Here is a 15974-nt window from a genome sequence, read left to right as displayed (position 1 = left end):
TCTTCCTAGATGATGTTGTTACTATTTGGTAATTTCCCTAACACCATTTGGACGTCAGCGGCGACCTGCTGTTAGTCAATATATGTTTAAACAAGATATATTAGTCAAATAAGATAGGTTTGAAGGCAGGTGACAAACTTATAGTCTAGTAATACCGCCCGCTAAACAAAGATGATTGGTCGGCAAAAAGGGTTAGGCGGTATACTGTATCAAGTCGTCCGGACGTATTTTGGTTTCTGGCACACGTCAGCGTTATGGTCTGGGGCCTATTTTAAAAAACTTAAAGGAGATTCACACTTTAAACTTCACACATGTAAATACATGTAATTGCGGAAAAGTGCGAAATACAAGAGACATAACTATTGCCTTCATTTTTATAGTTATTGACCTTTGTTAATTTGTGTACCTTAATTATTAGTGTTCGGATTAAATCTTGAACAATTGAAGAATTATCAACTTGTAACTGTATAAGTGGGTATATCACATTGAAATGGTGTAAAGTGCACGTGTAACCATTTAGGATCGACTTTCGTTTAGCGTGCGTCTTCCGTCTCGAGTCGAATGTCGTTTCATTCAAACGAAATCTCCTGAACCGCTTGGCAGATTAAAAAAAAATTCTTCTTTTAAAAATGATTATTTTTTTAATCTCTTTTACAGATATTCTACTAGTTTCTGTCCGCTGCATATGGGGATTGACAGAGCTGACTATAGGTTATAAAATATTCAAACTTAAAAAATATGTCTTTCTGCTACCGCATTAGACCTCATTGTGATATATGGTGTATAACATAACTTGGTAGTTGTATACTAAGTTTGTGCAAATCGTGCCCTAAGGGCTAAAATAGCAAGGCCCAATGTTTGGTGGTCTTATATCGATTGTGTTCAAATCATGCTCATTTGAATCAAAACTTTGACCAATGCTTAAAACATTGTCGTTGCATTAACTCCTAAATTAAATAGAAAATACTCATTTCATGCATAATAACCACAAGATGAGCGTTGTCGATCAATAAATAATGCATACGTATTAGTTGCTATATACATGCTATTCGATGTGATTACGATGTAATTTGGTCGAACATTGTTTGAAATAATTTTAAAGCAAACATAAAATTAACCTTTAACAGTAAATGTATTAACGTTAAATTTTTAAAATCACCAGCAATACACAACATTAACCATTGCATAAGCACACTGCTTTTGTCACTGGTTATCACGTTTCCTTAAAATATCAACTGTACAAGGAAGTTAACGGTTCGCGAGATAGGGTTGTTCATGTAAAACGTGTATCATTGAGTTAACTTAAAGCCACACAACTTGAAATGAAATACATGTTAATCAATACATATAGGTGCAATTTGAAAATGTACAAAATTGTCATTAAATTTATAACCTAGTTAGTAAGTAATTTATTTATTTTTTTAATTTAAAACCGAAAGTAGAATTTCTATACGCGATTATTTTTAAGATTTAAAGCGCAAAAAGACGGATTTCTACCTTGTAACCACCAGGTATATTCTAATTGGCATATATAAAATTAAATCTATAGCCTAGTTAGCAAGTAATTTATTATTGTTCAACTGTAACGCTTTAAAAACCGAAAGTAGTATTTCTAGACGTATACGTCCATTTCGACAAACGCGATTATTTTTAAGTTTTAAAGAGCAAAAAAGACGGATTTCTACCTTGTAACCACCATATATATTCTAATTGGCATAGATAAAATATGTTTCTTATTTGTACCTAAATTTACTATGCCATGTACTTCATTTCAAGGTGAAGGGGCTTTAACATTCTAACAATTCAAATAATTGTGAAAGTGTCGGTAGCATAAACTTGGGATTGTCCATGTTTTTGCTGTCGGTGTCGTTATTTAAACTATTTTCTACAACGCTGAAGCAATATTCAAGCTATGTCACTAAGAGATAAAACTTGTAACTTAGTTTATTTGTACACACATTTATAAAATACAGATGAGAAACGGGTGTCAATACGCAGTTAGAAGTTATGTTAAACACAACATAACATAAGCAAGTGTCTTTCACATTAAATTAGTAATAAGAAACAAATGCCATCTTTTAAGACCGTACTCACATCAAAGTCGTCCCCAAAGAAGTAATAGCCACTGTATTTACAAATTAGCACTTATAGTTATGCGATGTGATTGTTACGTTTTCTTACATAAAATCCTGTTATAAGTACACACAGAGCAAAATTAATTTATCTATACTGTCATTCTACAAAAAAGGCTGATGCTATATTATTTAAAATGTAAAGTGATCTAGGAATTATATGGTCTAATTCTGAATAAAGTTTAAAATGACTAAACCCGCTTTTATACAAGAAATATAATATGCGCGATACCGTCACCTAAAGCAAGGGAATACTTGCGAGTAAATGTTCACTCAAGTACATGATTGACAAGTACTTCAAATATTTGTTTCTGATAAAATGTATTTCTATTTAAGATGGTAAAACAATGATATGTTTCTAAACTGTACACCATAGTTCTTGTTGTTGTTGCATTTGTTGTTAAAATGAAAAAACATGTCTTATTAATGTATTTTTCTATGAAGCTAGAATGCAACGCATAGTCAATTTGGCTTAACTATAGATAAATTAATATTTAAAAATTCACGCAGGCAACGCCGATACGCTTCAAATGTATTTTTCGGAGTATTTGAAAAAGAAGATGTACGTCACAAAGTTCTGTTACATTTATCATTCAATCATGCATTTACTTAATTCTTTCCTAAACTCTGACGTGAGCATAATCTGCAGAGTCGCTTGGGGAAAATTTTATCTTCTGTCCATTGATAACTTCATAGTCATCTTTTAATCCATTCAGTCGTGCACAGGTTGTACTATCAGGATGCGGGATATGGCTATAGTCTCCGTCCCCGTCGTTCCTGCGCGCCACAGCAGTTGTATCGTAGTCGCTGCCTGCTTTGGAAATGTTATGCCCGAGTCTTCCTACGTGAGCATCGTCTCCGGGAAGGTCCAGCTTGAGTTTGTTGTATACATTGTCTGGTTTCCTGCTATAAGTTCCGCTTTGTAGGGCTTTGTTTGTGTAGACGAACTCATCTTTTACACTTTGATAATGTTCATCTATTTCATCGATTGAATTGTAATTATCGGTCTCAGTATTTCCTACGTTTGGTTGATCCGCTTTGTTCTTATGAGCTTCCCTTTCGTCCACTGATTGTGCGCATTTTTCCATTATACAATTGTTATGATTTTTTATTTCATCTTCATAAGATTCATTAGATTTGCTTGCACATTCGCGTGATTCTGAATTAGTTTTGGCATTGTTCGATTCCAATCTGCAAGGCAATAGACCTCTGAAAGAGGATCATCAAACAATTACGATCTTGTTATTATTTGCTTCTGTATATTTACAATAACCGAGATCGTGAAAATCGCTGCACAATTGATGAAGATATGGCTGTTCAAAGCGATGCACCCGTTTTGGGGTGATTTTGAGTTGCATACCTTGTTATATATATATTTAATAGTGAATTTGTTTTTCATAAAATTAATTTTTCGTTATAATATGATTATTTATCATTCAAAATGATGTTTCCACTAATTAATATCATAGCCACACGCAAACCACCTGTGGGATGAATAAGCGAAATTTAATATGCGTATATAATAATCAATGCAAAAATCAAATCACCGTACCTCCTTTTTAGTACAATAACAATCACGGCTCCACCTACTGCGAATAGAACCGCAACTGACACACCGACACCAACACCAACACCTGAGTAATATGTTCAGTTAATACAATGCTGATTAAGCTATCAACATTTGTATTATAAACCCGGCGTGTTACGCTGCCAAGATATTTTTTTTTCAAATCGGAATTTCAAAAGTAATGTTGGCAATTGTAATTGTGGCATAAACAGCAAAACATGGATACAATACTTACTATTCGAATCAACGTTGGTCGAAATTTGATCCTCAACATGGTTGGCGTAGGTGCTGTGCGTTGAATCTTGTGTCTTTAATATCGTTGTCGTAGAAAGTGGTGTAGCATTCGCTGTAAAAGGTTATATAACGTGATGACACGTCACAACATATAGTCCTAATTGACACAGTATAAATGTAGACCAGTTATAAATCAATGTTGACATGATATATAGCTTTAATGTTAATTTAAATATAAAAATGTATTACCCGGTAATTTACCAAACTTTTATGTTATCAATATAATCACTGTAACCCATTAACGATTGTTGACGGCATATCAACCACGCATGATTTTGATTGTGTTTAAAAAAATGAACTGCACGTTGACATTTTTATGAACTATCCGAGTCTACGAAGCAGAATTATAATTTTAATATTAATTTTATTCCATCACAAAAATTATGTATTCCACTGTGATGAGCAATATTATCTGAATTCGAAAATATGGGCAAAATAAACAACGAACTCATAATCATAACAATACAGACAGCTTGTGTTTGCTGAAATGATTATTATGACATCTAGTTTACAGAGAGTTAAACTATAACTTTATGAAAATATAGTGTCACTGTAATGATTCGCGTTTCGTCAGTAATCTGTGTTGTATTTTCGCTGAATTTTCAAATACGGTTTCATGTATGTTATATTTTATTTATATCTGTATTATTATATTATTTATATTTTATGTGATATGTAAATGCTTCAGATCATTTGATGTTTTGCTTCCGACTTGTATTAACGTGTACATGAGGCTCTCATTCACGCAAAGACACTCAATGGTAATGACTGTCATTAAGTGTATCAGTAAAGTACGTACATTTATTTTTAAATACTTTAGTCTTAACATGTATAATCAACAAATATATATGAATGAATCGCATTTTGCTGAACATCAAAGGTTCACGTAGTCATCGGTGCTGTGCGTTTGCGTGTGTGTTCAATGTGTCTGTTCTTATTTGAACAATAACATCTGTTGTAAACAAAAATTGCATTTGCTTAAAAATAGTTACCTTCGACACATATAGCTTGTTTAACATCCAAGAATGACAGGTGAATTGTTTTATCATTATCTGTAATCCATGCATATCCCTCCTCTGGTATCGATGTACCATTGCCTACAAAACATTATAATCACATTTCCTTAGCATTCATGTCAAAGACAAAACTATAGCCCCGATGATATGTGGTGGTCTTTGTTAATCTTAACCGTGGTTATGTGTAAGACATATGATGATCAATCAGTGTTGATTCAAAGAAAAAAATTTACATTGTAAATAATTGTAGATATTGTTCGTTTGAGATAATCTAAATTTTATGTAAGTAATTGTTCCTTCCAGATGAGTATACCATAAAGGCAAAGTCATCTTATTTCACAACACAACATGCTCGCATAGATTTTATAATATCGTAACACACCGCGATATCAATGGTTATATCATCTATGAAGTTGTATACTAATTTGTGTTAGTAATTAATACACAATTGGTATATCAGAGGTATACAACAATTTAGTTTAAGATTCACACTACAAAAAAAAAATACACAGAGTACATTGTTACAGCAGAACATGCTGTAATTTCATGTTAAAGCGATAATTAAGTTTGAAATTGCACATAAGCTGTTTGAGACACACACCCGAAGTTAACATGCTTACGTGTTTTTTTTTAGCTCACCTGATTGCTCAGGTGAGCTTTTGGGATCGGTCTTTGTCCGTCGTCCGTCCGTCCGTCCAAATTTGGTTGTTAACACTCTAGAGGCCACGTTTCTTGTGCAATCTTCATGAAACTTGGTCAGAAGATTTGTCCAAATGATATCTCGATCAAGTTCGAAACTGGGTCATGCTGGGTCAAAAACTAGGTCACTAGGTCAAAAAAAAGAAAAACCTTGTAAACACTACAGAAGTCACATTTCATGCCCAATCTTCATGTAACTTTGTCAAAATCTTTGTCTTGATGATATGTTGGTTGAGTTAAAAAGTTGTTTCGATCCGTTGAAAACATGGCCGCCAGTGGGCGGGGAAGTTTTCCTTATTTGGCTATAGAGAAACCTTGTAAACACTCTAGAAGTCACAATTATTGCCCAATCATCATGAAACTTGGTAAAAACATTGGTTTTATAGATATCTTGGACGAATTTGAAAATGGTCCAGATTGGTGAAAAAACATTGCCACCAAGGGGCGGGGTAGTTTTCGCTCTATGTAAATAATGAAAATGTACCGGTATACATGTCAACACACCAGAAGTCACATTTTTGGTCCAATCTTTATGAAATTTGGTCGGAAGATTTGTTTCCTAGATACGAGAGTTGAGTTCGAAAATAGTTCTGGTACGTTGAAAACCATGGCTGCCAGGGGGGGGGGGCGCATTTTTTTATATTTATACAGTAAAATAGCTTGTGAACACTCTAGAAGTAACATTATTTGCCCAATCATCATAAAACTTGGTGAAAAAATTGGTTTTATTTATATCTCAGATGAGTTTGAAAATGGTCCTGATCGGTCAAAAAGCATGGCCGCCAGGGGGGGAGCAGTTTTCCTTATATGACTATAGAGAAACATTGTGAACACTCTAGAAGTCATATTGTTTGCTTAATCATTGTGAAACTTAGTCAATACATTGGTTTTATTGATATCTCGATACGTTGGAAAATGGCTCAGATCGGTGAAAAAAAACACTCTTTTTAGCTCGCCTGATTGCTCATGTGAGGTTTTAGGGTTGGTCTTTGTCCGCCGTCCGTCCGTCCGTCCACATTTGGTTTGTAAACACTCTAGCATTCACATTTCTCAAGCATTCTTTATCAAAGTTGCTGAGCAGCTTTATGTCCACTTGATAGTAGTCAAGTTTTAAAACGAGCAAAATCGCAAAATACATGACAAAATTATTGCCCTTAGATTGTCAAAATTTTCATTATATTATACAAAATACCTGAAAACACTAGACGTCACAATTTTGTTTCAGATTTTATGAATCTTGGTCATAATGGTCATGAGGGGTCAAAATATAAGTCACCAAATCAAATCTTACGAAAACCTCATAGAAACTCCATACCCCAGAGTTTTGGCCCAATAATGATTAAACTTCAACAGGATGTTTGTCTGCACAATACCTAGGTTCAGTTTGACGTTTGGTAAAAATTTAATGAACCGACTCATCTTAGGTGAACGAGCTAGGGCCATTTTGGCCCTCTTGTTTTGTTTTTGTGTGTTTGTTCTTAAACTACACTTCTGAAATAACAAATTTAATAGTACTCACATATTGTCGATTTCTTAACTAAAGTGTGGGCTCGTATTACTCCTGTCCAGTACGGCTGACTTTCCGGTAACCCAAATCCAGCATTCATTATGCTGCATTGTGACGCTGGGTACATGTTGTATTTCAAACAATGAGGAATGCCAGTTCGCCACGTTATTTCTGATTTGTCGATGACACTCGCCTTTGCTGTTGAATCTATGGAAAAAAGTAATTTGTCAGTACATTGCCAGGAAACATCTTTTCACAAGTCATTTAATCCTGGATAAACATGATTAAAGCTTGTTGTTGGAATGCTGTTTATAATGTTAGTCTGTATATAAGACAGGTAAAACACCCTTAATCTTTATGTAGTTATTTAATCTTGTTGGTTTATAGATTCCTTTATATAATTTTAATATAATTGAATTGTTCTACAAGTAAGTATAAATCAAAACATATGTTATGTTAATACCTTAAAATATTATAGGTTTGTAGCGACTTTAATTTATGATGTTACCATTTGATGTATTGTTGTAAATATTGTATATATTATAGCAATACATTGATTAGTCTAATATCGGTCACAGTCACATTTAGTTTATGTACCTGTATAGTTTTGTTTGCTGCACATGACTTTTCTTTGAGTGTCTTCGCATCGACTCCAATGAAATGTCGGGTAATAGTATGTCAGACAATCAATTGTCGATAGGCCCAAATTGTCGATAGACCCAAGTTCTTTTACTGCGGTGACTTTCAAGAATAAAATGCAAATATGTTGGGGTCATTTTTTATATAAAGTATGTTAAATAATAATATTTCTGCCCTGGTTTGCTATTTAAACATGTGTAGTACATGAAATAAATTTATGCACAAGAAAATTCGTTCATTTGAAATCGCTCTTCAAAGTGATGTTGTTTATGGGTGAACCATTCCTTGTGGTATGGTAGAAAAAACAATAAGGAATGATAATGACCAGAAAAGGAGTACACTTATTTAAAGTCATCACATACTGTTTTATGCAAAGAGAAGTAATTGCTAAATAAGGAATATATATTCACAATTTATATTTGTCCTCAGTGGGTATCCTTGACCTTACCTCTGTGGTTATGCGTCTTGCATTTTGACTCATCTCAAGTTGATTGACAGAAACTGCGATAAGTTCCATGGCTGCTGATATTGTTATTGGAGATACAACTCAGGACATGTAAAATGGTATGTTCATGTATAAAAGGACCATAACTTCATTATTTACAAATGGTTTGTTTCGCAATTTAACGTGCACCGTCCCCTTAGTGTTCATATGTTCAAGTAAAAAAGAGACATTACTCCGTTATTTGCGAATGAAGTGCGAATCCTCTTCTACATATATACATTAATACCAAGTTTCAATGAAATCAGTTTGAGCAGTTTTGAGAAAAGGATCCGGACAAAACAGACGGACATTTCTAAAACAATATCTCCGCATGTGGCGGGGCATAATTCGTATATAAAAAATTAAATACATTTTGCGTGTTTAACTAGTTATAAGACCACTGTTATTTTACCAGTTGTCTGAGTGTATATTGGCCAACAGTCGGTACACAACGTGTTGGTCATTCCAAAGCACTGCTTCAAGAGTATGTCTACTGATCGAAGTACACACCGACACTGAAACTGTTCCAATTAATAATACAATATAATATTTTCCATATTCAACGAAGGTTTTAAAACGGTACCTCTGAAAAAGGTAATGAAATCGGATTTTTTTAACATATCTCATGGTGTAAGGTGTGTATTCGTGGTTAACTAAATATTATACAAAGGATCCGTCTACAAATGTTGTTCAAATAATGCCAAACACGAATGATTTTATATTATCGTAATTCGTTTTTAAAACATTGCTCAAATGAGCGATCAAGTCATATCTTGCCCCGCTTTTTTACATATTCATTAACCCTTTTTGAAACTTATATGATTGATTATTATCGGACTTCTGCATGGTTGTTTACGCGGATTTATTGTACGTGTGCAACACTGTTTTAAACATATAACGGCGCTGCGTTAACAAACTATCTATTTCTGGCCTTAACTGGTTGAAATATGTTAGTAACTTGAAACCAATTTACGTTGTTACAGACTTTGGTACAATTTAATTGAAATTATGGAATTAGTATTTACAGAGGTTGTCGCATATGTTGACTTTATTTTATGTTACAAACAATGCATACAACGGTTTATAATGTGTTCGGTTCTAGAGTGCCTGTCGATGATACTTTTATAAGTTTACTTCAATGGGTACATTGCAATGCCTTACAATAAGAGCTCTCATTAGTATATATGAACAAGTATTGATAGTATTCATTCTTTTAAATTTTGAAAACAGTATTGCAAGACATGTAGGGCAAAGTGTGCTACGCGGAAAACAATACGAATTCATTAATTGAGACCAAATTATCTTACATTTATTGAGACCGATGTATAACCAGTCATATAATGCTATACCTGTAATGACTGAATAGCATAATGATTTCCTAAATAAACGTTTTACGTGCTCAATGTTTCTTAATGCAACACATGTAAGTTTTTCGGCAATAATTTGTATTAAGTGATATCAAAATAAAATGCTAAGCACACGTGACCTGAGCGCTCGATGCCATTGCAATAGTTCCGAAAAGGCCACCACCACACACGTTATGGCAGTAACCAATGCTTTGCACTGTATATATTTGCTCTTTCGTCAACTTCGCACAACCTGAAGCAAATTCCAAGTACAGAAAATAATTCTATACCTTTCATTATGCTTTCCGAATTGGCAATATTATTGTATAACTCAATCATGTGTCTTCAACTCTTGACTTTTATAATACACTATTCTCCAATATTAGACCAAGATATGATGCTTATTTTTAAAAATATAACAGTTAAAGTGACTATACTATGTCTGTCAGATATATGCGATGTTTGCTTAGTACATGCTTCATGTACAATATTCAATATCTCATGCATCCACAATTTCTTGCTAACTTTGTTGATTGTATAACCTTTAGTTTATAATACTTATTATTTTATAACAATATCGTTATATACTGCATTTATATCAAATGACATTAAATAAACTTTGGTTTTGTAATCGGATGAAACGCATTAAATTTATTTAAATATAAAGAAACAAGAAAAACTATGCACACTTTACCTAAGAGCAAAAAAGGAACCTTTGTGGAAATATAACCAACCCATGCTTCAGATCTGCTTGGTAACATTTGTATCGATTCTTTAATTTCAAAACGGTTGTTCTGATAATCAAGCTCCGGTTCTGCCATATTACATTTTACATCGTGCCAGTGGGTAAGTGTGTTGCTTAAAAAGTATTCACCTTAAACAAAACAAACACATTCGATTAATAAACAAGCGCCATGACTATTTTAGAAAATAAAGTTTCGGGCACATTACGTTGAGACAAAAAAATGTAAGGAACACCTTGATTTTGAGCCTTAATTAATGTTTCAAAATTTGTGGAATATGGTTCTTGCCAGTGGCATTTTTACCAGAAACTTTGCTTGTTAATCCTAACAGGAAACAATTGACTCTTAAAGAAATGTTATTATGTGCCCATGAATAATACAGGAATTTCGGACAGTGGTCCTCGCGGATATTTGCTCCTACGCTATGTTTGACACTGGCTGACATTGGTTCCTACGCTTTTTTGACCTCTAGGACAATTGTTCCTATTTTTGTTTACAATTCCGATAAATGTTTGTTTTTAATTAGCACGGACATTTGTTCATACATATTTATGGCAGCCTTATCAGAATAAGTAATCTTTACGTATACAAGAGGATGAATTTGAAGGGTGAAGACCTTTGCAAAGATATCCCCTGTTCTTATCTTATCTTCAAAACATAAATAACATGAACACATCTGATATCAAAACTTTGAGCACAAACAACCACTTACGCTAGGTTTAAACGTAGACAACATTTTTAAACTAATTTAAATAATATTATGATAATTGCTTGATTAAGAGGTCACGACAAATTAAAAATAATTAATAAATCAAATATTAATTATATTTGACACTTCGTTATTGTTTTTCGAAGTTTAATATATATATATATATATATATATATATATATATATATATATATATATATATATATATATATATATATATATATATATATATATATATATATATATATATATATATATATATATATATATATATATAAATGCTTTCGAATTTATGTTAGATTGTAAAGTGTATTATTGTAATGATTAATGATGGTAATCTAGCATCATTGTACATTAGTTGTATGATCACATGTCGCTAAATAAGCAGTTTATGATTAATACGTATATAAAGCAGTTAAACGAAAACAACGTACCGTTGACTGTAAAAACAAATGCAAGACATCCAAAACTGTTCATCAAATTCATATCTTTGTTATCTATAAAGCACACATGAAATCCAAATAACGATGAAATATTTGTTCAACGTTTATTCATGTCTCAAACAGGGAAAGTAAATACCCGTATCAGGTTCACAGTCATAAATTTTGAAATACTTCCGTGTCTATATCACTGAATACATAAATTGTAGTTTAAAACAAACACAACACGTTTTGAACACTAAATATCTCCCTCGCTCACAGTGATGGGCATAATCTCTCTTACGTTTGTGAATAAAATCAATATTGCCTTAAAATGTAGAGATGATAAGTAATTTAAATTAATGGCACCCTTTGCAAAATTAAACACATATTTCGGTATCGTTTTTCGGTCAACTAGATTCTAGAGAATTGTGTTGAGAATTTATTAAAAAACTCAAAACAAAACAAAATGATTTACATAATAAACACATCTGCCAATTTTCATAAATAATGCCACCCCCCCCCCCTCTGCCGAAGAAGCAGTATATATTCTCTGATCAAGTCCGTCTGTCCGCGGTAGGTCGGTCTGATGGTCGGATTGTCGTCAACCATTTCGTTTCCGAACGATATCTTGAGAACGCTTAACAATCATCAAATGTGTTACTAAGGTGGCAAAGAACACGCCTTCAACGTTATTCTGATATTATGCTGCTATTTATTTCTGCTTTTATCTGATACCTTATATTATTTGTTTTTCAGTGTACAGCCAGCCATTTATGTCATTCACGTTTGTTTAGTAAAATAAGATTGTTGGAATATTACTGGACAATTCATCATGAATTGTGTGTCATTCAGTAAAGTTTTTAACGTGAGGTTATATAGTACATACAATAATATTGAGTTTGTTTACAAGAATCTAAATAAGGATGAAGACGAATGAATCGAACTCAAATCACTAGAAATTATAATTATCTCGATTTTTCTCGATTTTGCTCGAATAAGTATTATTGTGTTCCTCGCTGTTGACAAGATTTGGCCATTCAAAAAAGAGAACTCCTTTGGGATATTCAATATATACCTGTACATTCTTTTCAAGCGATGGACATTTGCACACACCTTTTTACAACCAATGCACCTATCTGTTTATACCTGTTTAAGAGTGCTTACAGCCATGAGTATCAGTTGATAATTAATAATTTAGTTGATTTCTTGACATTAAAAGAAATATTGTTTCTAAGGATTCAGAAAACATTGAATGACATTGACAATAATTTCAAATTAATACAAATTAGTTTTTCACACATATTCGGAAGTGATAGTACAAACGTCAATAATTTACATTTGTAAGCGACACAATTGACACAATTATTAATACCTTCCTATATGCATACCATTATTTCAAAATATTGTTGCAAGTTTTGGCTATTGGAATAATGTTGTTACACATCTTTTCCTGTTCTATACTTTCTACCGAATCTCGAACCACAACTAATGTACAGGCGTGACATCGAGTGATTCGTTAAACGTAGCATTACAAGTGGCAAATGCACTACTGAAAACGTTTTCCGCTGTAGATAAAGTACTAAATTGTTGAAGGATGTAATGCAACAATTTGCATTCTCTTGAACGTTAATAATTCTAAAAGTGTCACTATTGTCAAATAGTTAAAGATAAAATGCAGAAGATGCTTTAAGCAACTACATGATACTTTCTTAACTGTATCACTTACTATACAACGTGTTTTCCGTGGACAATCAATTAATTTAACATGCTACAAGAGTTCGGTCCACCATTCCGGCCTTATGTTTGATTTGAGTTTTCCACGTTACTGAAAAAAGAAGTGATGCTTCAGATATGATAATTTAGAAACATATAAAGCAGCGAATTTATTTACAAATGTGTTGTTATTGGTTATCGATGCATTCATTCGAAATAGACTCCCTTTAAAGTGTTACACGTATAAACCATGTATTTGCAATGAATAATTTTCAATATGTACGCATTTTAACGGCATTTCATTGACAAACTGTAACAAGGTTTCATTTGACATGTATTGGAAATGTATGATAATTGTTTGCTGTTGTTTTAGTATTTTCGGATACAATTAGAGGTCGTAAAAGCGATATAGCTTCATCAATGTACAGTAACATTCAGAGTGAAAACGCCTGAAATAGTCTACAATTCAGACGTAAAAGACGCATAAAAGAAGCTTTAGCCACGATTTAGTTTCTCAACGTTATCGATATGTTTAAGCTTCAGACACGGATAATACATACTGTATTGTTGTATGCTGAAAATACTTCAAATTCAAAAACCGTTTTAAAGTATGTCGTTGTTTATCATAACATTACCTCTTTATATATTTGCACTTGTTTGTAAACAGTCAACAATAGTGAAATTGAAGTTAAATTGTATCTAGATAAATATTTGTATCCATTCAAATAATGTATTTAGTATTTCTTGAGTTGTAAATCGCTCACACAACGGCAATAAGTACATTATTTTGTTCTTGAACAGAAATGACAGCGTTTATTTTTTAAGAAATAACACGCATAGGTTAAGGGTTTTAATATTACAGTGTCCGTTTTGAGGAACATTATGAAACCCTATTGCCTCTTAAAAGAAAACAGTCAAATGTGCTGCCCTCCTCCTACAGCTTTTGCTTGTTAATTTTGTCAACATCATAGCTTTAAACCTGTATATAAGACTTGATCATATTTCGAGCAAACGTCGATGTAGATTTTGGAAAACGTAGTTACATGTGGCGTAAAACTGTGTTTTTGTGTTTTATTAGATCATGCTCTTTGATTTCGATTCAAGTGACTATACATTTGGATATCGCGATAGTAAGTATGTTTGTTGTCATTTAACTTTGTAATGACTGATACAACTAACACAAAAGGGCAATTCGTTTAAAAAATACTGTATTGATAGTTTTAAATATAGTGTCTATTTACATTCAACACTATTTACAAGCATTTACAATCTAAGTTAAATCACTGCAGATAAAATGATATATTAACCTTTTTACTGTTTTGAGATAATAGACACCACAGGTAGGAAACAAAGCTACCAACTAACATATCTTCCATTCATTTGAATCCATCTTATATAAACATAATACAAATGTTCCATCAGGGGAGAGCCTTATTAATTGCAGTTGATCCCTTAATAATAGCAAAGGGCCAATTTTTAAACAGTGTGACACGAAAAAACGTACTAGACAACATACACACACATATACACAACAAAACAACTTTCAACGAGACGAATCCTAACCAAGCTTCCGCATTGTTTGATAAAACATCAATTTCTTCTTCAACCTCAAAATGTGCATTCTTGTACGCAAGCCTTGGTTCCGCAAGATCGCAAAATGATAAAAGCCATGGGGTTGAGTCACTGCTTAGAGTAAATTGTTCAGCTGAAATCCAAATGAAATCATTCTATGCAAAAGGTAAAATTGAAAGTGTTTAAGACTTTTTATTTACAATGATAGAATTAAGAAACAGATTTTAAAAAGTTGTGCGTGAATATATCTTCGTATCAATACGTCAAAAGACTACTTAAAATGTTGTTTTTTTCACTGGGGTTACTTTTGGATGCGTTCCGAGTATGGCATAAGAACTGGGAAATAAACGTTTCATTTCGTTTCTAACACAACAACTTAGCTACCATTGAAACGTTATTACATATGTGTTCCGATATATACGGTTACTGTTTGAATCCCTCATTTAATAATGCATTTTATCGTAATGCTTACTCATAAAATAAAATAACGATTATTTACATGCATACAATGACATAGTATTATAAATTATTCAATACTTACCTTTGATCGACTGATTTAACAGCAGGATAAATCCAATTAGTCCTTGCCACTCCATGTTATATCTGCTCGGTTTGGTGCAGAACACTAACACGTTTATTTTCATTTATGAAACAAGGAAGAAATTTTCGATATTTGATGTGAATTACAATAGCGTACGCGTTTCCGCTTTTCTCAGTAGCATTTTCGTCCCCGAAACTTTTAACTATTAACTTACATTTTTGCTTTACGCATTTTAATTTTACTACCAAAAGTCCCAGAATAATTGATGTTGATAAATGCATGTGATAAATACCAAATCAAACTTGTAAATGTAAGAGATCGCGGCCTTGTGTATAGCATACATATAGCAACAAGTGATGTTTTATTTTACAACAAACAGTAATTATTTTTTAAATTAAGTGCATGTGAACAACTGAACAAAAACATAAAAACATTGTCGTATGATGTATTATAACAGCAACCGCAGCTGATGGATGGCATTATTTTCATTATTTTAATGAAATGTTCATATTTTATTATTATCGCAGGCTTCAGATATAGGGCGTGACCAGTAACCTTTAGAACACATTTCATTCCTTAGGGTTTTTTCG

The 15974-nt window shown here is 32.8% G+C and overlaps 1 protein-coding gene and 1 long non-coding RNA gene across 4 annotated transcripts; both read right to left on the bottom strand.

Annotated features, from left to right (window-relative positions):
• Positions 1–1926: 1926 nt before the first annotated feature.
• LOC127859844 (uncharacterized) lies at positions 1927–11707 on the bottom strand. Of its 3 annotated transcripts, none has more exons than XM_052397373.1 (10): positions 11571–11707; positions 10379–10558; positions 9825–9937; positions 8751–8859; positions 7813–7956; positions 7228–7422; positions 4986–5090; positions 3935–4045; positions 3685–3766; positions 1927–3341 (listed from the first exon to the last, which is right to left on the bottom strand). In XM_052397373.1, exons 1-10 carry the CDS (start codon positions 11620–11622, stop codon positions 2753–2755), a joined length of 1680 nt encoding a protein of 559 aa, XP_052253333.1. In that variant the 5' UTR covers positions 11623–11707; the 3' UTR covers positions 1927–2752. The 3 variants fall into 3 exon arrangements, with proteins under 3 accessions (XP_052253333.1, XP_052253334.1, XP_052253335.1); XM_052397374.1 differs by having other exon boundaries at positions 1927–3323; XM_052397375.1 differs by lacking the exons at positions 10379–10558; positions 11571–11707 and having other exon boundaries at positions 8751–9937.
• Positions 11708–14462: 2755 nt separating this feature from the next.
• LOC127859848 (uncharacterized) lies at positions 14463–15485 on the bottom strand. Its single transcript, XR_008039476.1, has 2 exons — positions 15385–15485; positions 14463–14976 (listed from the first exon to the last, which is right to left on the bottom strand). It is a non-coding gene; the product is annotated as an uncharacterized LOC127859848 (long non-coding RNA).
• Positions 15486–15974: the final 489 nt, after the last annotated feature.

This window comes from Dreissena polymorpha, chromosome 15 (genome assembly GCF_020536995.1).
Source record: "Dreissena polymorpha isolate Duluth1 chromosome 15, UMN_Dpol_1.0, whole genome shotgun sequence".
Taxonomy (NCBI): Eukaryota; Metazoa; Mollusca; class Bivalvia; order Myida; family Dreissenidae; genus Dreissena; species Dreissena polymorpha.
Note: the sequence above shows the minus strand (reverse complement) of the source record. Positions and strands in the feature narration are given on the sequence as shown.

Excerpts from the sequence above, each read along its gene's own strand:
- LOC127859844 (XM_052397373.1), bottom strand. The coding sequence starts at position 11,622 with ATGAATTTGATGAACAGTTTTGGATGTCTTGCATTTGTTTTTACAGTC. Across the intron at positions 7,423-7,812 it reads CAGCAAACAAAACTATACAG|ATTCAACAGCAAAGGCGAGT; the intron begins GTACATAAACTA and ends TTTTTTCCATAG. Across the intron at positions 5,091-7,227 it reads AGTTAAGAAATCGACAATAT|GCAATGGTACATCGATACCA; the intron begins GTGAGTACTATT and ends AATGTTTTGTAG.